The 23,948-nt window shown below is 48.4% G+C and overlaps 1 protein-coding gene across 1 annotated transcript; it reads right to left on the bottom strand.

Moving 5' to 3' along the window:
• Nucleotides 1-19,625: 19,625 nt before the first annotated feature.
• Nucleotides 19,626-22,459, bottom strand: LOC136501792 (pollen receptor-like kinase 4). The gene is made up of 3 exons (XM_066497325.1): nt 21,494-22,459; nt 20,589-21,389; nt 19,626-20,504 (listed from the first exon to the last, which is right to left on the bottom strand). The coding sequence occupies exons 1-3, from the start codon at nt 22,200-22,202 to the stop codon at nt 19,804-19,806; spliced, it is 2,211 nt and encodes a 736-aa protein (XP_066353422.1). The 5' UTR covers nt 22,203-22,459; the 3' UTR covers nt 19,626-19,803.
• Between the last annotated feature and the right edge of the window lie 1,489 nt (nt 22,460-23,948).

Raw genomic sequence — 23,948 nt, 5'->3', positions numbered from 1 at the left:
GGTTTGATTGGCGGAACAGAGAAGATTGGACATATGGCTGGAGCTTCAAGAACACTTTGTCACCGACTGAGAACACACGCTCTGATCGTCCCTTGTCAGCTTGACGCTTCATGCGTTCCTGAGCACGCAGCAAGTGCTGCTGGATAAGCTCCTGCATATGCCTGCGACCAGCCAGCCAAGATGCCAGATCTAGAATAGGAGCCACCGAATCCACAGCCAGTCCCATGTGTCGAGGTGGAACGCCATACAGGACCTCGAAGGGGGACTTGCCCAATGCGGAATGGAATGACGTATTATACCAATACTCCGCAAGGGACAACCAACATTGCCACTATGAAGGGCAGGAATGAGCAAAACAACGGAGGAAGGTTTCGAGGCATTGATTTACCCGTTCGGTTTGGCCATCGATCTGTGGGTGGTAAGATGAGCTTAGGCGGAGAGAAGTACCAGCTGCCTTAAATAGAGCCTGCCAAAACTGACTGGTGAAAATTTTATCGCGATCAGAGATGATAGAAGTGGGCAGACCATGTAGGCGATAAACATTGTCAAGGAACAGCTGAGCCACCGTCTTGGCCGTGAAGGGGTGCTTCAAGGCGATGAAATGAGCGAATTTAGAAAACTTGTCAACAACGACTAAGATTGCATTGGCAGCTCCTGATGATGGAAGACCCTCAACAAAATCCATGGAAATGATCTCCCAAGAGGTCTGAGGAACCGACAGAAGCTGCAGCAGTCCTAGGTAACGAGCACGGTCCGGTTTAGCCTGCAAACAAACTGAACAGGACTGCACCATGTGCCAGACATCGGCTTTCATGCCCTTCCAGAAGAAGAGACGCTTCAGTCTGGAGTAGGTAGCTAGTGCACCGGAATGACCCCCCATCAGACTAGCATGAAAGGCTGTCAAGACTTGCTGTTGGATAGCTTTACTGGATCCCAGCCAAATACGCCCCTTGTAGCGAATCACATCTTGAACCAGAGAGTATGGGGGAACAGACTCCGGGTTGATAGCCAATTGAGACAATAGCTTGGTAGCCGCCACATCAGCTTGATAGCTAAGCACCATGGCCTCTAACCACTGATGGGTGATAGAAGATATAGCCACGAGTTGCTCGAGATGGCGACGCCGAGACAAGGCATCAGCAGCCCCATTCTCCGTGCCTTTCTAGTAGAGGATCTTGTACTGGAGGCCCATGAGGCGAGCAAACACCTTCTGCTGCCATGCGGTATGAAGGCGTTGATCATTGAGGTGTGTTAAACTTTGATGATCGGTGTGAATATAAAACTCGGCCTGGAGCAGGTAATGGCGCCACTGATCCACTGCCAACAAGATTGCCAAATATTCCTTCTCGTAGACAGTGAGGCCTTGATTCCTCTTGCTAAGTGGTTTGCTAATGAAAGCAATTGGATGACCGTCCTGCTGTAGCACAGCTCCAATTCCAGAACCCAAATCATCAGTCTTGATGTGGAAAGGCTTGTTAAAATCTGGAATAGCTAATACTGGTGCTGAACAGAGAGTAGCTTTGAGCAGTTCAAAAGCTTCAGCATGAGCAGGAGTCCACACAAAGATTTTATCCTTCTTGAGCAATTCAATGAGGGGCTTAGCAAGAATACCGAAATGTTTAATGAATTTGCGGTAATAGCCTGTCAGGCCGAGAAATCCACGGAGCTCCCTGATGTTGGAGGGTACTGGCCAATCAACAACAGCGCGGATCTTCGTAGGATCAGTAGACAGGCCAGCTGCACTAATCACATGGTCGAGGTAAGAGATGGACTGTCGAGCAAAACTACATTTGGACTGTTTAAGCTTCCACTGGTCACAACGTAGCCAGCCAAAGACTTGTTGCAGATGGAATATATGAGCCTCAAAGGAAGGACTGAACACTAGTATGTCATCAAAAAAGACAATGATGAACTTGCGTAGTCCTGGAGCAAGGGTAGCGTTCATGGTGCCCTGGAATGTTCCTGGTGGTCCTGTGAGTCCAAAGGCCATCACTCGGAACTCGTACTGGCCTAGATGGGTTTGGAAGGCCGTTTTAAACTCTTCTCCTTTACGCAACAGAATCTGATGGAAGCCAGCCCGAAGGTCCAGGGTAGAAAACCAGCGGGCATTTGCAAGTTCATCCATCAGTTGGTCGAAGATTGGGACAAGAAACTTGGACTTCAAGGTCAAAGCATTGAGGTGACAAAATCCACACAAAAGTGATAGCCACCATCCTTTTTACGAACCAGGAGCACCGGAGAAGAAAAGGAGCTATGGCTGTGACGAATCAACCCTTGTGATAACATTTCTTGGACTTGTTTCTCAATCTCGTCCTTAAGCTTGGGTGGGTACCGATATGGTCTCACCATGACAGGAGCTGCTCCAGGAATCAGAGGAATCTCATGATCACATGATCAGGAAGGTGGCAAGGAAGTGGGTGGCTCGAACAAATTAGAATAAGTATCCAGCAGCGACTGTATCTCAATCGACAACTGCTGCAAATCCTGTTCAGCGCTCTCAACAACATCTCATGAAGCAATGTGGAGCAATAGTTGCTGAGGAAATGCAGTTGGAAGCCCCTGCAACACAGTGATCTGTCCTTTGTATGGTAGCGCCATCCACTTTTCCTGCCAATGAATCTGCATGGGACTGTGAGCTGCTAACCAATCCATACCAATCACCACATCAAAGGTACCCAGCGGTAGCACCCTGAAGTCAGACTGAAACAAGCAAGCACCCACTGACCAAGGCACTTGAAGCAGAACTGCTGAGGTGGTGAGCTGAGTTCCACCAGCGACCAATATAGATCTACAGACTGGGACTGAAACCACACCGGACAAGCGAGGAACCGAGGCTTCATTCACAAATGATGCGGAGCTACCTGAGTCGACCAGGATCTGCACTGGTATTGACTGTAACAAGCCGGCGAAGCAAATCGAGCAAGTAGCTGTCACACCGAAAAGGGCAGACTTGGAGAGGGCTAAGCAACACTGCTCCGAAGGTGGAAATTCCTCAACAGAGTCAGCCAATGAATCTTCCAAAGAAAATGACTCCCAGAGAGCATCGACTGCATGCAGGACCTCTGGACCACAGACATGGTCCTTACTCCACTTGGCGTTGCATTTGAAACAAAGTCCCAGAGCCCGCCGATACGCCTTGATAGCCACCATAGTTGGATTGGTGGTCTGAACATTCGCCCCAACTGGAGTAGCAGCAACTGGGGCCACCGCCTTATCAGCCCGTGGTGGAGGCGGGGGCAGCGGCAGAGGAGATGCTGCAGCCGCTGGTAGTCTAGGCCGAATAGCAGCCGACCAATCACCTCCACGCTGGACTCGCAGATTAGGAGCCGTGGCCACCTCTTCCTGCAGTAAAGCGAGACGAACAGCAGCATCGAAAGTTTGGGGCGCTGAACAAAAATAACTGCTCGAATGTCGGAGCGAAGGCCATCAATGAAATGCTGAGTATAGAATAGTGGATCGGCATGAGGCGAATAGGAAATAAGCTGATCAACTAACTGAGAAAATGCAGTGACATAAGCTGAGACCGAAGTATGCTGACGGATACTGAACATTTGACGCAGGAGATGCTCATGCTGATCACGATCGAATCGTTCGTGAAGCATTTGACAGAAGGAGTCCCAAGTGGCCGAGGGAAGCTAGGGGCGATAAATTGGTACCAAATCGTTGTTGGACCCTCCATGTAGTGTTCAACTAAACCAATCCAGATAGAGGGATCGACAGCATAGGTGAGGAAATACTTTTCACAGAGGGAACGCCAATGTTTTGGATTGACCCCATTGAACGTTGGAAACGGAAGTTTTGGAAGCTGGCCTGTCAGCTGGTTGGGGCGGTGGAACTCAGGGTAAGGAGGGTAAATCTGGGGATGGAGTGGTCTGTGCTGAAAATTGGGATGGGATAATGGAGGGGGTGAAATAGATGTGAAGGTGGATGGTGAACGGGATCAGGCGCTAGATGCGGATGAAAGACAGCAGGCGGCGGACAAAAATCAGGAACAGAATGATGAGAGTGATGTTCAGGAAGCATACCATTGGCCGGGACATGGGTCCAAGTCGTAATGACTCCGGACCCAGCATCCCATGGAGTGAGGTCAACGCGGTGCCCGCTGGGCGGTGTGGCGTGCAGACCGGTTGCTGGAGCCAACGCAGTCGCCGCCGGTGGTGAATGCAGTGCGACCGGCCGGTGAGACGAATCGTCGAACACCTGGCGGTCGAGTGTCTTCACCAGCTTCTGGACGTCCTTGTGGATGTCAACCAGGATGGCATCCACGCCTGGGCGCCTCGCTTCTAGATCCGTCGAGACCTTCTCGAGCGCGATCGCCCGCGGATCGAACTCCGGCTTTACTGGCACGTCGGTGCTAGGCTCCAGAGTGGTGTGGCGGTGGTCGGAACCGACGGCGAAGGAGGCTTCGAGGGAGGCGAGGCGCTGCTCGACGGACGCAGACACTAGATCCGGAAGTCGCGACTCAATCCCCTCCAAGCGCTTCTCGAGTCCGATAGCTTGGGTGGAGATGGAGGTTTCCAGGGTGGCGAAACGGGAGTCGACGGAGCCGGCGCAGTCGGCGAAGGCGCGGTCGCGGTCGTCGAGACGGCGGTCGAACTCGTCGAAGCGGGCGTTGAGCGCGTCGAGGATTTGCTTCAAGGACGGCTCCATGGCGCCGCGAGCGCGATTGAGCCGGTTGTAGTGGTGGTGCTGAGTTGGGGGCGGCGGAAGAGGGGGTGACGGTGGTGCGGATTTGGCCAGGATTGGAACGAGACGTCTGATACCAGGTGTTAGCACCCAAGGTGTCGAAGCTAACAGAATACAGGAAGAACAGATTCGGGAATAGCTACCAGGAATGATTAAAACTAAAATTGAGTTTTTACATCTCTCTTCCTCTCCTCTCTCACAATCCTCTTACTACTTATACATTGTATCCTAGTTGATCCAAGATGGGCCGGTCACCCGTGAGCTGGGCTTCTTGATTCTCTTGGGCCTGACTGGAAGTGGGCCGGAAGGCGAGCTTGAAGTGCTGTCATCTTGATCAGGTGCCGCCGGGCCAAAGCAGCTGACACAGAGCTTCTTTCTCACAAGCAGTCAAGCAGCAGCAGCATAATGTTTTATGTTTACAAATACTTATCCAAGCAAGAAAGGGAGAATGTACTCCCAGATTATACATTTTTTTATTGCTGCTAATATTCCTACATACTTGCACAACAATGAGCATTAACAGATTTATGATAATGAAAAAAAAAATCTGTAGACATGAAAAATCTGGCCATCTTCCAATGACAAATCCCTTCTTAATTCACTGCAATTTAGGAACAACAAGGTCTGCTAGCAAACAACACAACCACTCAACTATACGCCATTATTACACTTTACAATTGGGCCCCAAAAGACTATATTAGGGTTGTGTTTAAATCCAGGGGCTAAAGTTTAAGGATATTATCACATCAGGGTGTCATATGAGAGTGTTCGAATAGTAATAATAAAACAAATTATAGAAGTCCTCAATACTCCACGAGACGAATTTATTAAGCCTAATTAATCTGTTATTAGCACATGTTTTGTGTAGCTTTACTGTAGCACCACATTGTCAGATCGCCGTAATCTATACAATTAGTTATTTTTAATCTATATTTAATACTCTATGCATATATCCAAATATACGATGGGATATGAACTTAACTTTAAGGGGAAACTAAACAAGGCCTAGATAGCAAAAGACTATAGTTAGACTTAGGCCACAAAATACTACTATTATCCTTGTCCAAATTTCTCTCTAACCAGCGCCCTGTTCGTTTTGGCTCGTTTGGCTAAGAAGACATGGTTGAAACGACTCTTGGGCTGATTTGATACGAGAGAAAAATATTATTCGTTGACTGAAAAAGTACAGCTTATAAGCCAAACAATCACAAACGAACATGACCCAACTAAGGCATAGCAGCAATATCATAGGTTCCAGCCATTAGTAAAACTGCCAATGACAGGGTACTCTTGAAGCACATTTGCTTGGGCTAATACGTTTTCAGCTTGTTTCAGCTTATTCTCTGCTGGATCATGAGGCTTTGTTGCCATCATTCACTGCTGGAACGTGAGGCTACACACCATCTTTTTTGCACTATTCATTTTCTTTGGGCTATTTGAATCCATACCATTATAATTTTTAAACTTCTAAGATATACCATTATTATTCACCTATTTGAAGATATACCATTATAATTCTTCAGTTCCATGAAATATGCCATTACGTATGTTTTGGATGCAGTTGGGTCCATTTGCAGGTCAATGTATTTTCATATTGCCTATAATGACTATCAGGGTTTGTTCGGCTGGTATTAGAGGCGGCTGATAAATTAGTTGAAGCTAATTTATTATGAGAAAAAAATATTATAGATTCTAGCTCGTAAGCGGCATAGATAAGTTCAAACGAACATGCCTAAGTGTCATCTTCTTCCTCCTTCGCGTTGAACACCGTCGCGCGTAGCCAGCCCCAGGCCCGCGCCGCAGCCCGCCGCCGCTCGTAGTTAGCCTCATGCCCAAGTCCGAGCAGCAGCCCGTGCGCTGACGCTGTGCAGCTCCTGCTCTTCGTGAATAGGCGATGGTCCAAGCGACCGCTCTGTGCGCGACAGCGTGGACGGCGACGAAGGCTCCCTCCGCGGCGCGCCACGGCATGCTCGGCAGGAGGACGGCGTGCTTGCCACCGGTCTTAGCGTCGAGTCCATCCTGATTCTTGTCCCGTGTTTATCTAGCTGCTCTTCCCCTTCCGTCCTGACGTCCTGTGTCGCGTGGGTAAGGAGGGGATCTAGATTCCCGTGTTCATTTCGATTGCTACTTGGTCTGGTGCTGCTATCTTCTCTCCTTCCCAATACTTGTGTAATGGCGAGGAGAAGTAACGCTCAGTGGAGCAGAGGCAGCTCAGCGCAGGCCATCGCGGTGCATCGGGGGTGGAGTCCGGTGAGCCCGCACGAGGTGGAGTCCGGCGTAGGTGCGGCGGCGGCGTACCACGCGCGGTGCTCGGAGGTGGGCGTCGCGACGCTGCACGCGGGCGGGCCACGTGGTGGACGCCGCTTTCGCGGCTGTGCTCTGCCTCGAGGTCGGGCACCCCATGTCCAGCGGCGTCGGTGCGGGTACCTTCATCGCCCAGGAGACCGCGCCGGCCGCAGCCACTCCGGTACGTACCCTTTTTCTTTTGTCGCTGCTAATAAAGTTCAAGCAATTAGTTCAAGAACGATGACAACATTATAAAGAAAAGGGTTAAGTCCAATTTACATCCTTCAACTTGCAGCAAAGTTCGGATTTCAACCTCGAACTTCAAAACCGGACAACTTTGGCCCTCCAACTCTCGAAAAAGTTCAACTTTCAACCTTCTGGTCGGTTTTGCGGGTGAACAGTAACTTTTGATATTTTTGGAAGCGCCGAAATTTTATATTATTTTTTCGAGCATCTTAACGTCCTCAAATGAAAAACTCAAAACTACAAAGTTGTAGATCTCATCGAGGTCTACAATTTACATATAAAAATTATCTTCATCCGACATCGTATTGAAGGGTTTTCTATTTTTTGAAATTTGAGTCTCATTACGCGATAAAATATGGTGCTGAAATTTTATATTATTTTTTCGAGCATCTTACTGTCCTCAAATGAAAAAACTCAAAACTACAAAGTTGTAGATCTCATCGAGGTATACAATTTACATATAAAAATTATCTTCATCCGACATCGTATTGAAGGGTTTTCTATTTTTTGAAATTTGAGTCTCATCACGCGACAAAATTGTTTCACATAATAACTACTAGATTTACAATTATTCATTAAAAAATTATTTATAATGAAATCGCGTTACACCACGAGTAATCTTACATGGGGGCACCCCAGATGTCACTACGAGCACTCAAAGCACAGCAGTGGTGCGGCAAACCAAGCACAGCATCCGTTGCAACCTCATAATAATTTAGTTATTATTATATACAGATACATCATCCAAACTGGCGCGGGAGCTTAAGCTCGTCGGCTACTTCAATCAATTTGTTAAAACACCCAAACAAACAAACAAACGACAACAACAGCAGGGATCTGATGCGCTACCAGGGATGAAACAACAACAGCAAGCTTGTGTTTAGGATTACAATGATCCAGGGCCTTGCAGGCCCTGGCAGACGTGGCAATGAACACATGGCAGTTCACTCTGAGGCTACGTAGGTGGTAATTCGTTTCTGCTCCGAGCTGTCGCGGGAAAGGTTACGTAGCCTAAAACGAACCTTCTCACTCTGAGGCTTCGATTCTTCAGAGTTCAGACCAATGTACACAGTACGTCCCTGGATATGTTCTGTTTGAGAAGTCTCAACCAAACATCTCCATTTTGCGATCATACGTCATGCATGCGTGGGGTATGTTTTTGAATGGTGGTGAAAATGGCACGAATGTTTGCTGAAATGGTGAAATTTCATTCAAGTTTAATACATTTGAAACTTGGTATACATATACCCGATAGATGTCGTCAATTACCACTAGTACAAAAAAGATTTTTATGAACGTCTTCCTTTTCTATCAGAGGCGATTAAACTAGCACGCCGCATCTAGCTCCATAACCGTCACTGAAGATCCATTTTCAGGGGCGGTTTCATTAAGAAATCTGTCTCTAAAAATGTGTTCATTTTTAGGGACGGTTCCGTTAAGAGAACCGACTATGAAAATGCTATCTTCAAGGACGGCTGCTTATGTCAACCGTCTCTAAAAATGAGTGATTTTTAGAGGCGGTTTTATTAAGTCAAACGCATCTGAAAATCGATTTTCAAGGGGAGCTGACTAAGTCAACCGTCCTTAAAAATAGCTGCAGCACAAATAAATTCATATTTTTTTTTCAAATGAAGTCAAATGACGACAAAATTTATATCAAAATTGTAGAGCTCGACGAGATTTAAACTTTGCAGTTGATAAATTTTTTGTTTGAGATCATTTAGGGTTCCAAATATATAAATTGAGTCTCAAATATTTGATTTCAATTTTTTTAATTTTTTAAATGACCTTGGATGGAGAAATGTCATATATGAAAGTTGTAGTGCTCGACGAGATCTAAAACTTTATAGTTGAAAATTTTCCCATTAAAGATCCAAATATTTCAGAAGAATTGATTACAAGATCCATACGTATTAGTACAAATGGATAGCATTGTATATCTCAACACAAATGACTATGTGGTGCAGTGGTAGTGAACGGATCGCGCTAAGCGAGAGGTTGCGACTGCTGCACTATACTCGATGGTGGTAAAATTTAAATTCTATATACAAGTGGCTGGTTGGTCCTGTAGCCACACTAAATATTTTTTCTTATTTTTATTAGACTCTAAATGACTTTTAAAAAATTTTGAAAAATATTTCCTCTGAAAGTCAAAATTTAGAGGCGATTTTAAAACCGACTCTGAAAACACCTATTTTTATAATCGGTGGCATTGTAGCGGTTTTTTAAACCGCCTCTAAAAACCTATTTAAATCGTCTCTAAAAAAACTTTTCTGTACTAGTGCCTAAAGAAGAATAAAATAAGTTATAGGTTAACTCATACGTATACTATGTTAAATATTACTAATTAGAGATCTTCAATGAAGTGTCCTTATTAATTCCTATGACATGTGCTAGGAATATCTTTAAAATTCTCATAATAAAATACTACTAGTTATCCACAATTGTCATTACTAAAAAAAATATATAAAGTAACCCCTAGATTTGCATACAAGTTACCCACCTTACCATAAAAAGATAGTTTAAATTAACATTCTAAATTAGCGTCTAAATTACTTACACCCGTTTTTTTAGAGCAAACTACAGAGGGTAGAGATTCCTAGCCCGGATAGTATTGATTTATCATCAATAGCTTCGTTTTGAGGGAACAAGGCGAAAACCCTGTCATTCGGTTAATTCTGTAAAACCGGACTAAAACCAAATTACTTACACCAGTGATTAGGATAGAACCTCTAAATGTTATTTGAAAAAAATACCAACATATGCTATTATAAAACGAGAAAATAAAGTAACTTGTTTGATTAATTTCTATCTACATTAACACTTTGCCATCACAAAGAATTTATCAAAATACTCCTTGATTTGTGTCTACATTATAATATAATCTACTATGTCAAATAAATAAATAAATAACCATAAAAGCATGATATATATGTGTTTCTAAATTACACACTTCTCTCATTATTAGCTAGGAGGCCTCTTAGCTAACATTTTAGTTGCGTTGTTTGGATCCATCATAACTAAATTTAGTCAGCTAAAGTTTAGCTGGTGTTCCAAATAGGGCCTATATTTGGCTATTAAGTAAACTAAAAGTAAGTACAAACGCTATCTACCACAATGTTAACTAACTAAAATGCGTACATTAAGGTAATATTTATTTTAGTACTTTTATCATGCGTGTTCTTAAATTATAGCAATGCTCTTTGACATTTATAAAAAAAAACTCCATGAAAATTTATGTGTTTTATTCAGCTCACATGCATTTTCTGATTTGAAAAAAAAGAAAAAACACGTTTTTTTCCATTGAGAGCTGGGAGAACACGGGTTTCCGGCTTCACATTTATGAAATGCTGGGAGTCGGATATCTGTGCGCGGACAACCCCGTTGGTGGACCCGACGTCCAGAAGCTGTCGTTCCTATCCGCTCTCTCAGTCATCGTAGATTAAAAAAAAATTCACGCATCACCGCGACTCCGCTCCGCGACTAGCTCTGTCACGGCTCCCGCATGCCTCCCTCTCTACTGTGCCTCCCGCTGGCCTTCCTCTCCACCGCCGTCGCGTGCTCTTCATGACTGCATCGCCGTGGCGTGCTCGCCGCACAAGGCCGCACCACTCGACTGCTGTTGTCGCCTCCACCGCGGGCATCACGTGCGCCCTATCGCCGGGGGGGGCACACAGCCGCCCGCCCGCTTCCATCCTCCTCCTCCACCGTGACCGCACAGTCGGGATCCCACTGTGCCGTGCTCCGTCCGCCTGGCTGTAATGTTTTGCTGAAAACGCATGTTGCAAGCGTATATTTTAAATGTTTCAGTGGTATGTTGTAAGTGTTTCAGATGGATATTGCAAAAGTAGATCGGGATGTTGTTGCAATGGTTGCACACGTATGTTGTAAAGGTCTGTTATCAATGTTTCATTTATATTTTCTGGACGTATATGTTGCAAGTGTGTTTATCTGAATGTTGTATATATTTCATACATACGTTGCATGTGTTTTATCTGGATGTTGTGTATAGTTGCAATGGTTTTAATTATTTTCCGGTGTTTCTTTCAAGTGTTTCAGAAGCATGTTTTAAGTGTTTTCTCTACCTTCAGATGTATGTTGCAATTGTTGTATTAGGATGTTTCAAAAGCAGATCGGGTGTTGCATCTCTCCTCCTTGCCTTTTGTTGCATCGTCTTAGGTGTGTCCTCCTCCCGGCGCTGACAGGGCATCCATACGACGCCACATCCGGGTCCTTCCGAATTGGAGACGCCACCCCTTCCCCTCTTGTCGCTCGGGAGGCGCGGGCCCCGTGTGGAGCGCGTGAAAAGAAGTGTAGTGCGTAGACGTCCAGACGCGGGCGTTCAGACACAAGGGTCGTCCGTCCGGACATCCAGACGCTAGCATTGCCGTCACATTTAAGATTAACTAGACAATGCAATGAAACTCGTGGCACCCAAAGGAGCCGGTAGCAACTCACTATATTTTTTTTTATTAATCAACAAATGGCGAAATTAAGCACTCCCCTAATAATAGGTATTATTATGGGGCGATCGAGCCCTGTTGCGGTATGACAAAAACAACTACGAGGACTCTGCTAGAGACTGCAGCTGATGGATGATTCATCGTCCTCGCGCGGCCACGATCCACCACCTGATGATGACGGCGGCGGGCCTCGGCCCCCGGGACGTCGTAGAAATTGTGAACAAACGGCAGCGCCAGTAGCAACAAGGGCATCGGTATCACAAGGAAGACGAACACCAGGGTCGCGATCACGTTCTCCATTACTGGCTCCACGATGATGAAGAAACTCCAAACGGCAGCAACAATCAGGCAGGCGACGATCAGCAGCAGCACTAGCGGATCCTGCATGGCATACTCTTTTTAGGGTCGGGATCAGGTCCTCCATTATTACAGCGTGCATGTTACCAATTTTTGTAACGTACGCATAAGAATCCGGTGCAGGTGTTGACTATCTTCTTCGCCGCCTTCATCGTATCCATGACGACGGCGCGAGGAGCTTCCACGTCGTCGTTCCGCAGGCTTGGCGCCGCGTCGTCCGTGGCACCCCGAACCCGGGCGAATGAATACACCTTGGCGGTTGCTGGGAACCCTCTCGAGCACGTCCTCAAAGACTAGGAGTAAATATTAGGAGTTGTTTGCTGGGAACTATATACTTAGCGTATTACATGGATTTATTTGCTGGGAACCCTCTCGAGCACGTCCTACGCTATCTAAGTAAGGAAGCACTACGTTATATACGCATATATAAAATGTTTGATAATAGTGTTTATTGATTCAACTCCTCAAAGACTAGGAGTAAATATTAGGAGTTGTTGAAGGGGGGTTTTTCTCCATCTTTCCAAAAAACAAGGATTAAGAAAATGTTTAGAGAGCTATTAGAAATGCTCTTTATCGATGTCAGGCTATTTGTGTCGTGGTCTGGGTACCTAATCTTGAGCTCATGCACGTTGGCCTGCGCGTGGGTGTATAGCTTACTTTTCACTTTTTCTAACCTCATCAGGTAGACAAAATAGCCAGTTTAGCTTCCTATTTAAGTTGTTTCGATCTCTTGCCAATTTTTCATAACGTATTTGTCGGATACCGTGAGAAGGGGTATCCTAAGCAAGAACCAAAAAACGATTGCTTAGACTTCGTAAAAGATCGAAACCAGTTAAACACTGCTGGCCTCAGCCAATTCTCCGACTCGCCCGAGGCCCCCTCACCACTGACCTCGGGCGATCCCCCACCGAAGACCTCGGCCGCCCCCTCGTCACAGGCCTTGGCCGGGCCGCCGACCCTCCGTCTCGCGCGAGGCAGGCTCGGCGGCACTATGCTGCCTCTTCCTTCACCCGTCCCTCTGACAAAACGTCGTGTCACATTACCTCAGCCAACTGCAGCCTCTGGCGTCGGCCGCATGCTCAACACAGTACAGAGGAATGGCCGACGGGACAGGAGACAGGACTGGGCAGGGGTTACCCGCCACTATGCCAACCACTATGCACATGGTTGACGCCCATGCCTCACTGTGCTGCCAACTCCTGCTCCGAGAACAACGCAGCATGGGGAGCCATGTCTGGGATACTGTGGCCTCGGAATCAGTCACAAGGACCAATAAGACGAACGAGGTCTCAGCCAGAAATCTCCGATTCGCCCGAGGCCCCCTCGCCGAGGCCCCTTCGCCCGAGGCCCTCTCGCCGAGGCCTCAGAAGAAGTATCGATTGTCCGATTCGCCCGAGGCCTCCTCGCCAAGGTCTGCGATCCTCCTATTTCGCGCGAGGCCGACTCGCCACCAGCCCCGCGACCACCGCTTTGACCAGACTACCCCAGCTGGACATCACATCTAATCAAGGCGCTCAACCACTCCGACAATCACACGACGGCACAGTACGGCGAAGTAACAGACCAGCACGTCAGCGCCCTGCCATCCACGACGGGACTGTGCAGGGGTTACCGGCCACTGTGCTGCCAACTCCTGCACCAAGGACGAACACGACGTGGGGAGTCAGAACTGGGTTCCTGTGACCTCGGGACCAGCGAACTGACCGAGTTCCGCCTCGCCCGAGACTCCCGATAGGGCCTCAGGCGAGCTAGCCACGCTCCGCCTCGTCCGAGGCTGGGCTCGCCCCGCAACCTCGTCGCCTCCGCCTCAAAAGCCGCTCTGGCAAGCTGTCGCATCCAATCAATGCGTCCAGCAGCACCCACTACGTAAGCCACGATCGGCAATGCACCGCGACAGGAGCGACGGGACAACGGTCAAATCACCTTTTTACCATCCGTTGCTGACAATATAGGGTACCATATCCTGTAGACGCACGTTCCGCGCTGATTCCGCCTAAATCAACTACGACGATGGCCGCCAAGACCCCACATTGCCGTCTGCAAGGGCCTCGGCACAGCAAGCCTCGGCACGGCGGGTCTCGGCCTCGGCACAACCGACCACAGGAGTCCCCAGGCCTCGGCACTTCACCAAGTCAACAAATGTACAGGAGCGCAGCAGGTCGCCAGCCTGGAGGCCATACCGACTAGACACCGACGGGAACTCCCACGACGCCGCGCTGCTCCGGGGAGCAGAACACGTCAGCAAATAGTAAACTTGTCATGTACTTCTGGCTTCCTCCTTGTGGCTATAAAAGGAGGTAGCCGGTGCCATTTCTAGGGGGGGAAACGAGAGAAGAAGACGAACCCCCTAATAGAACCACACGCTTCCACGCTGCTTGGGAACAACGTCTCAAGCAGTCCGCACCACCCTCGACGAGACCTGGGGCTAGCTCCCTCTCTCACCTAGCTTGTAACCCCTACTACGAGCACTCAGGTGCAAGGAATACAAGATCGATCTCTCAGACTGGACGTAGGGCCTCGATTGCCCGAACCAGTATAAACCTTGTGTCTCTTTGCATCACCATCCGGGATTAGGGGCACGCAGCATAAATTCACTCGTTGGTTGAGGGACCCCCGGTTCCAAAACACCGACAGTATTAATTATTTATTACATATAACATTTATTTATTATGGTCTTTGGAATTTAATTAAAATAAAGTTAAACCAAGTCCAATTAAATTTAACAAATATAGCTAATTTTAAATAACCGTATAATAAGTTGTACGTACCGTTTACAACTTACAAACATGTTGTTTGCTAGATAGACTTGTCCTCAGGAATTTGCAACCACTCCTACTACAAACAAGTCGATAAGACAACCACGTAGAACACCTACGTTGCATATTGGTTTTTTTTTTTTATGAAACATGAGGGTTGCCCCCTACTGGATTTTATTGAATAAAACTTTTATGGTACAAATACAGGTGCTGAGCATGAAGCTCAAGAAACAAAAAAACGAAATAAAGAAAATCATGAGTATTACACAAAGCCTTCTAGCCATTGATCTAAGTTAGGTTGATATTTGACTTTAGCTCTAAGCTTAACTAGAGCTAACTCTTTCTTGAAAGTGAACTTGCAATTACTCAGAGTGCTGGATGTTTCTGAAGATATTGTCATTTCGAGCAGTCCAGATGGCCCAGCACATACATATAATTATTTCCATGAAGAAAGGCTGCTGTAATTGCATTCTGAAGGCTGAAAGAGAATCCAAAAGATCATCCTGAATGAAGTGTGCAAGACCTAGAGTATTCCAACAGCACAAGGCAAAAGGACACTGGGAAAAAAAGATGTTGTAATGTTTCCTCAGTGTCAAAGTGACAAAGAACACAGCTGTAACTCTCCAATTCCATGTTTCTTCGTTTAAGTAGACCTCTGGTACTGAGCCTATCCTTAAGTAGAAGCCAGAAAAAAGAATTTTCTTTTTAGCTGACAACAAGATTTCCATAACCACTTATAAGCCAAATGAACTTGTCTTGTGCCTGTAAGACTTAAATAAGCTTTACATGATGCAAACATGCTGGTGCCCCAAATATATGATCATGTATCACTGCCTTGTTGCAGAGTAAAGTCAGCAAGAATGGCACTCAATTGCTGAAATTGAGCATAGGCTTGAGATGAAAGAGGCAAGTGAAAAAGATGTGTCATGTCAGATATATCAACCATAGAAAGAAATGAATGGACTGTCATATTTTGATCCTTGACAAAGGAGAACAATTCTGGAAATTGAATGCTGAGTAATCTGCCATTCCAAATATACTTCCAAAAGAAGCAAGTTGTTCCATTTTACTGTAGCTGATGCCATACCTTTGAAAGATGTGAGAGATTTAAGAACATCCCTCCACCAAAAGGAGCCTTTGTTATTGTTGATAGGCAAACCATCATTTTGATAATGACAATTCCAGACTAAATGAACCCAGGGGACATCCAGATGGTTGAAGAATTTGTGAAGGTGCTTTAAAAGCAAGCTCTAATTTTGAGTGTATAAATTCAAAGCTCCTAACCTACCACATTCTTTGGGGACACAGACTAGAGGCCAAGCAGCCTTTGAAGGTTTCTTGCAGCTCAAATCAGACCCCCTCCATAAGCAGTGTTTCCTATACTTATCGATCTGCTTCATTACAGTCTTTGGTAGGAGATAAGTACACATAGTATATGTTGGAAAGGCAGTAAGTACTGCATTTGTCATTTGCAATCTACCAGCTTCACTAAGAAAGGATGAAATGCTCGTCAATCTTCTCTCACATTTGTTGACTAGTGGCCAATAATCAGCAACAGTTGGCCTTGTCAGACTTAAGGGCAAGCCAAGATATGTGAAAGGGAGAGAGCCCTTTGTGCAACCAAAAGTCTGAGCCAAGATGTTGTTAACGACCACAATTATAAGTAGCACAAGTGCACCTGTACATCTGCACATTAAAACTGTACAAGTTTAGAAATTCAACGAGGTACTTTTAGTCTTTCGCTGGGATGTGGAATTCTGCATTTCTTTCAATAACATGAGAGTGGTCATGATGTAAGCAAGCCTGTTGTGACATCGAAACATGCTAAGCCGCCAACTGGGGATCAAAAGTTCAACTAGAACCAAAAATTCATATCTAAATTGGGTGCCTCGATTCAATCCGCAGCTGAAAGTGTCCTTGGGGATTTTTTTTTAATGAACCAGCACTGGCAGTGCCTGTTTCTATTGATATTGTAGAAAATACAAGCAAGTAACCCTGGGAGGCTACCTACAGGGAAAAAGAAGAAGAAGGCGACAATGACAACAACAACAACTGTAAGGCCAGTCGACGACATCAACAATTGCACACCACAGCAAACACCACAACCTCTATCAACACTGCTGGCCGCCGTGTCCTTGGGAATATAGCTATTACAACTTTTGCGGGAAATCAATTGGAGTGATGATGTCTCAAAAGAAAATTGGAGTAGGTACTAAAAAATTATAAAGTTATTTTATTCCTATTTCTAGCGTAACATGCGAGACATTTCTTTTTTTATTCAATCAGCACAGAAAGACCATGCTAGAAAAGAAAATAGCATTCAAATTGACAAAGTCTTCTTCAGCACATCTATTGCAAAACTATGTTTTGCTCAATCATTATCGATCATGTTAGAAATTTAGGCATTATTCGACATATTTTAACCTAGTAGAATACATAAATATGAACTAATGTATATGTGCTTGTGTGATCTTCTTGTTTCACATTCGGTTTTCTTGTTTCACATTTGGGTAACACCGCTACTCTAATGAACACACTAATCATGTGGGCCGGTGAGTGCCCTAAAACGAGACCTTTGTTGAAGGCATCGGCGACGCTATTGTTGGATAAATAGACAATTTCATGATTAATTTTAGAACATAAATCATGACGCTAACGAACATACTTGTTGAACTGAACAACATGAACGAGAATGGAGATGTCATGGCTGCTGGTGGAAGATCGTCAACTAGTGATGGAGGAGCAACGTTGTTGTTGAAGATGGGTTGAAGCAGCCGAAGGCAAGATGACGTGCTGACGCAAGCTTTGAAAGTCGGGGCAGCAGCAGCACAGTGAGAAGACGTCAATAAGGAACCTTTCTTTTTTATATTATATTTGACATCAAAAGAAGACTTGATTGCAACTTCGATTATGTTTTTTTCTTAACTCTACATCATTATGCTAGGTAATGTAGAAGAATGTACAAGGGCAACTTTGGGGGGGGGGGGGGGGGGGGGGGGGGTCGCGTAATAGCATAATATAGACAAGTGGTCTATTTTATATATTTCTAATTAATGTGGTAATTTATAGCCATTTATAATTAGTGTGGCTACTTCTTTTGCTAGCTAAATACTAAACAAATACTCCCTCAAATCCAAATTATATAACGTTCTTACTTTTCTGTGTATACAGTTTTTCCTACGCATCTAGACATATATTATATCAGAAAAGCCATAATAATGACTTACAATTTGGAAGGGAGTGAGTAGCTATCAAGGCTCTCATGACATAACCTTGCATACCATCCAAATATTCAAAGAAAAAAAACAAAAAAGGATGTAGTAGTATATATCTCAACGGTCCACAAAATTTCAAGAGTACTCAAATTCAATTCACGATGACGTGTGTACAATGAGAAGAAGAAAAATGATAATTCGACTACCTGGTACCTATTATTAAATATGTACCTTTTATTAGGGAACTGAGCATAGCTCAGCTGGCTGGGTTCCTTATGGTATCAACGGTGCTATGTGTCTATACTGGGTCTCGCAAAATAGATATCTTTTATTAAACAAATGCCATAAGTTTTCATTGAATTATAAATAACAAAGAAATATATTACACTAGGTTGAGATATTTTTGCAGGCCCAATGATACCCAAGCCCGTAAGAATGTCTAGCCCATTAAATCAAGTAGCCACCATTAAACAAATGCCATTGGTTTTCATTGAATTATAAATAACTTAACAAAGTAAAATATTATACTAGGTTGAGCTATTTTTGCAGGCCCAATGATACCCAAGCCCGTAAGAATGTATAGCCCATGAAGTCAAGTAGCTACCCGACTCGGCGCCGCCCTTGCACGAGCCGCGCATCCCCGCTCGTACTCACGCCTCCCGTCGCGGCTGTGCTCCATCCACCTGTCGCGGCCACTGTCGAGGTCCGTGACGCTGATGAGCTCCGCACCGGTGACCTCCGCGCACTCCGTGGCATCGAGCTCCGCTCCGGTGTCGAGCTCCATTCGTAAGCAACAAGGTGACATTGCGCTTGCGCTAAAAGCGCATGTTGCAAGAGTATGTTTCAATTGTTTCCGATGTTTCATGTTTCAGAGGAATGTTGCAAAAGTAGATCGAGATGTTGCATATGTTGCAATGGTTGTACACGTATGTTGCAAGCTTCTGTTCTCAATGTTTCATCTTTTTTTTTTCCGACGTACGTTGGAAGTGTGTTTATCTAGATGTTGCATATGTTTTCACACGTGTGATGCAAGTGTTTTTATCTAGATGTTGTGTATGTCTACAATGTTTTTAAGTGCTTTTTAGGTGTTTTTACAAATGTTTCAGACGCATGTTTCAAATGTTTTATTTGTTTTCAACGTATGTTGCAATTGTTGCATCTGGAAGTTTCAAAACTAGATCGGGTGTTGCATCTTCCTCCTCACCTTTCTGCTGTCTCGCCTCGCGGCAAGCGAGCGCAGGTGGAAGCGGTCCCCACTGGCATGGGCGGGCCCCACGTGCTTGTGGGCTGGCGTAGTAGGCCAGACATGGGTGGGTAGGCGCGGGACGGGTGGCAACGCCAGCCATTCCTGTTTATTTTTGTTCGAAAGGATGGATTTTTAATAATAATGGCTTATATGAGTGAAAAAAGAAATTTTCAAAGAACGAACCTTTTTGTGTGGCCCTACTCTTGGTAATTTGCACAAATAGATCCTCCATTCACATAATTAATTAATTTGTAATTAATTTCTGCTGAGTTTGTTGGAAATTGGTCGGTATGCTATGAAATCTGAAATCCCAAGTAATAACCACTGCTGTGACTGAGAAAAACAAACTAAGGTTCGTGTGATTTATATATAAGTAGCTTCTTTTCTCTCCAAAATCTACCACCGGCAACAACCCAACAAAGATATATAAGAATACACAGTACTAGTTCATGCTTATGGTTTCACATTTTGAGCTCATCATCAGCTTGATGCACACAACAACACTGCCCCTCCCTATTGATCGATTCCCGGCCGTTTCATGTCGATGATCAGTTGATGGCAACGTCACTGTAGTCCTCGTCGTTCACCGTCGAGTAGAAGGCCTGCTCCTCGTCGGGGCGCTCCTTCGCCTTGAGCTCCTCGATCCTGTCGATGGCGGTCTTGAGCTCCCACCGGCTGTCCACGTTGGTCTCGCAGCACGCCATGCCGACCCGGATCAGCTTCACCATCTCCTCCTTGTCCTCCTCCTCCTCGTCCCGCAGGTCCGGGTCCACCACGGTGTCTAGCCACTCGCCCTCCGGCGTCGACCCCACGACGGTCACCAGGTCCGTGGTGTTGCCTGCCGCCGGACCGGGCTTCTGCGGTGACGACGACGAGTCGCCCGAGGGTTTGGGCAGGTCGTAGGTCGGCGGCTTCCCGGTGAGCATCTCGAGGATGAGCAGGCCGAGGCACCAGACGTCGCTCTTCTTGGACGAGCGGCCGAACTGCTTCCGCTCCGGAGACTTGAAGGCCACCATGAGCTGCGCGGCGTGCGACTGGTTCATCACCGGCACCAGCGCGTAGTCCGTAAGCAGCGGCTCGTAGTGGCCGTCGAGCAGGATGTTGGAGGACTTGAGGTGGCCGTGCGGCACCGTCAGCATGCACAGCTCGTCGTACAGGTAGCTGAGCGCCCGCGCCACGCCCTTGACGATCTTCAGCCGCGCCGCCCAGTGCACCGCCGCCTTCTTCATCCCGCGGCCCTCGCCGCCGCCTGTGCGAACTCCAGGCCAGCCAAAGGTTAGAGGGATGATAGATGATGATGGTCACGATGACGTAGGAGATGAACAGTGCTCACCGTGGAGGAGGTTCGCCAAGCTCCGGTTGGGGACGTAGTCGTGGATGAGCAGCTTCTCCTCCTTGCGGTAGTAGTAGGCGACGAGCGGGAGGAGGTTGGGGTGGCTGAGCCGGCCGAGCCGCCGCATGTGCTCCTCGAAGTCCTCCCTGCCCACTCGGTTCATCTCCTTGAACCGCTTCACGACGACGGAGTGGCCCGTCGTGAGCGTGGCGCAGTAGCACACGCCGAGGTTGGCGGTGCCCAGCACCTCCGCCGTCGCCTTGAGCAGGTCCTGCAGCTCGAAGAACCGGCCGCGGTCGTCGCGCACGAACGTCAGCCGCCCCTGCTCCACCTTCCGCGCCGCGCCGCCGCCGCGCGCCGCGGACCCGGCCGCGGCGGCAGCGGGCGCCGGCGCCGCGCTGGCTTCGGCCTTCGCCGCCGGCGGGTGCGGCTCGACCCTCGGCGGCCCCGAGGGCCGAGCCGACGACGCGGTCGGGCCGAAGTTCTTGTTCTTGTACCCCCTCCGCCTCCGCAGCGCGACGAACGCCACGCCGGCGATCGCAAGCGTGCCAAGGAACGCGCCGAGGACGCCGAAGGACGTGGAGCCCTGCTCGGCGGGCTTCTGGCCTTCGTCTTGCTTCGCGTCGTCAGCTGACGACGAGCCTGTGGACCCCACGATGTCTGCTGCTGGTAGCGACGGCGTCGTGCCTTCTTTGACGGAGGCCGGCGGCGGCGCCTTTGGTGATGGCGATGGCGACGGCGACGGTGACGGAGGGTCCTCGCATTTGGCACCAACCGTTGGCCCGCAAAGCTTCTTGTTTCCTGTATGCATTATTGTACAACACGATCATAATGCTGCACTGCATCTGCACGTGGACATTACACGATCATAATAGTGTAGAAAACTAGAAATCCATGTTCCTCACCGGCGAACATTTCGGGTGGCATGGATTTGAGGCTCGCCGGGATCTCCCCCTCGAGCTCATTGTTTGCGAGGTTTACTTGCCTCAACTCGTCCTGTTTCAGGTCAGGGATCTTGCCCTGAAACTTGTTGTCATTGAGCTGCAGCTCCAGGAGCCTGGGCGCGTCGGCGAGCGATGCCGGGATGGGGCCGGTGAAGTCGTTGTTGGAGAGGACCACCTTCTTGAGCGAGCCCATCCCGGCGAACGCGTCGGCGGGGATCACGCCGGAGAACTTGTTCCCGGACAGAAAGACAGCGCGGAGGCCGCTGAGCTCCTTGACGTCGGGCAACGGGCCGGCGAACTCGTTGTCCATGAAGCTGAGCGTGCGGAGGCCGGGGCCCGGCAGTCTCGTGAGCGCGCGCAGGTCGAGCGTGCCTGAGAGGCCCATCCCCTCGAGCTGCAGGCCGTGCACGCCGTCCCTGTTGCACATGACACCCTTCCAGCTGGGCCCGGACCCGCCGTCGCCATCGCTGCAGGGGCTCGTGCCGGGGGACCAGGAACCGAGCCCGCCGCTGTCGTCCTTGATGCCGGCCTTGAGCTTGAGGAGCGCGTCGGCGGTGGCGGCGGTGTCGCCGGGCGCGAGGGACAGCGGGAGCCGCGCGGCGTCAGCGACCAGCAGGAGCAGGAGGAGGAAGAGGACGCGCGCTAGCAGCGACGACGGCACTCCGGCCATGTCCGGGAAGGCGGCCGCGGCGCCGGTGCCAGGGAGCCAGCCCGCCGGCGCCAGCGCTTGACGACGGCGGGTGAATTGGCCGGCGGCAATGCTGCGGGCGGCCCCTGTTCCCGGGCGCGCGCGAGTGGGGGAAGGCTGGCCGGCACGCTGTTTTTTTCCAGGGAGGGAGGAGAGCGGGAGGTCGATGCGAAGAGAGAGAAAGGGAGGCGGAGAAGGGGGAGGAGAGAGGATTCAGGAGCTCCCCGCGCGCACGCACGCACCCACGCGCGTGCGGCGAGGACGGTGGCGAGAGATGAGAGGCGTCCGCATGGCATGGGCCGGCCATGGGGGGATTTGGGGGGTGCGGCTGCTGGTTTTGGCCAAGAATAGCCATGCTCGCATTGCGCGGCTCTCTGACAACTGACGAGGTTGTCGTCGTTTCAACGCCTCTTCTCTGAGCTACGGTGGTCGATCGGGCATGCACGGTATTCGGATGCTCTCTTCTCTTGCCGGCAGCAGGGTGTCAGGGTCTGCCCGCCCGCCTCCTTGTTCAGTTTTGCTCGGCTACGTTAGTGCTTGTTGATGCGAGCATGGTTCACCATTTCCTTTACCACGTCCTCCACGCCGACGGCCGCCACGGAGCCACGGACGCCGCCCGGCCACACCGACGAATAGCAGAATGTGGCAGAAGCGAACGCACCGGAGGAAACGAGGCAGTAGGACGGAATGGGCCGAAAAAGGCCCACGGTGCAGACGGCCCGGTCTAGGCTAGACCTCCCTTTGGTTACACGCTTCATTTTTTTCCCGAACGCCTAGCGCCGTGAGGTCGGACCGGACGTTGCGTCTGGACGTGGCTCCGACACCTGCGCCGCTCCTGCCTCCGTATCTCGCCTCACGCCCCGCGTCCCGCGTTCCGCACCAGCACCTGTACCCGCGTCCATCGTAGGGACCCATGCCCCCGCGCCCACGCTCCGCACGGAAAAAACCATGTGGGTTGACACGCAGCTGCACCCCAGCAGTAGCGACAACCACCAGCCGCGTCCTGCAACATTCCAATCTATTTTTGCAACATTCAGATAAAAACATTTGCAACATACGCCTATCACACAGATGAAACATTTAAAACATACAACTGAAACACCATTGCAACATGTGCAACATCCTGATCTACTTTTGAAATATTCAGACATAACACTTGCAACATAGAAAAGAAGATAGATGAAATACTTGAGACTTACGTCTGAAATACTTGCAACATACATGTATAAAAACAGATGAAACATTGGGGGTAGACGCTTGCAACATACGTGTACAACTATTGCAACATATATAAAATCCCGATCTACTTTTGCAACATCCGCATGAAATAATTGAAACATGCATCTGAAACACTTGAAACACAGCATCGCCGCACGGGCATTACCTACCTAGTGGGCAACTGCGGTGGCACAGGCTCGCTGGATGGTGCGCGCCCGCACGCTCGCCATGCCCGTCGCCGGTCGAGGGAGAGGAGATGCTGCTGGATCTAGGGAGGACACCACCGGCCAGGGTAGGGGAGGGTCAACGGCTTCCTTGGACCTCGTCGGGGTAGGGGAGAGGGCCACCGGATCCGCGACGTTGGATGCACCCGGTGGGTGTGGGTGCCGGGGTGGGGGGAGGGGCTAAAAGGATCAAAATGCCCAAGAGGAGGGTGAATTGGGTTAATTCTAAATTTTTGCAATACTTAAGTCCTACACTTAGCCCATTTCACCATTTTCTGCCTAAAAT

This window comes from Miscanthus floridulus, chromosome 13 (assembly GCF_019320115.1).
Source record: "Miscanthus floridulus cultivar M001 chromosome 13, ASM1932011v1, whole genome shotgun sequence".
In the NCBI taxonomy this organism is placed as follows: Eukaryota; Viridiplantae; Streptophyta; class Magnoliopsida; order Poales; family Poaceae; genus Miscanthus; species Miscanthus floridulus.
Note: the sequence above shows the minus strand (reverse complement) of the source record. Positions and strands in the feature narration are given on the sequence as shown.

Bases quoted from the DNA above. Each gene is read 5' to 3' on its own strand.
- LOC136501792 (XM_066497325.1), bottom strand. From the start codon at position 22,202: ATGGCCGGAGTGCCGTCGTCGCTGCTAGCGCGCGTCCTCTTCCTCCTC. The intron at 21,390-21,493 runs GTGAGGAACATG...TAATGCATACAG, and splicing joins GCCACCCGAAATGTTCGCCG to GAAACAAGAAGCTTTGCGGG. The intron at 20,505-20,588 runs GTGAGCACTGTT...GAGTTCGCACAG, and splicing joins CTTGGCGAACCTCCTCCACG to GCGGCGGCGAGGGCCGCGGG.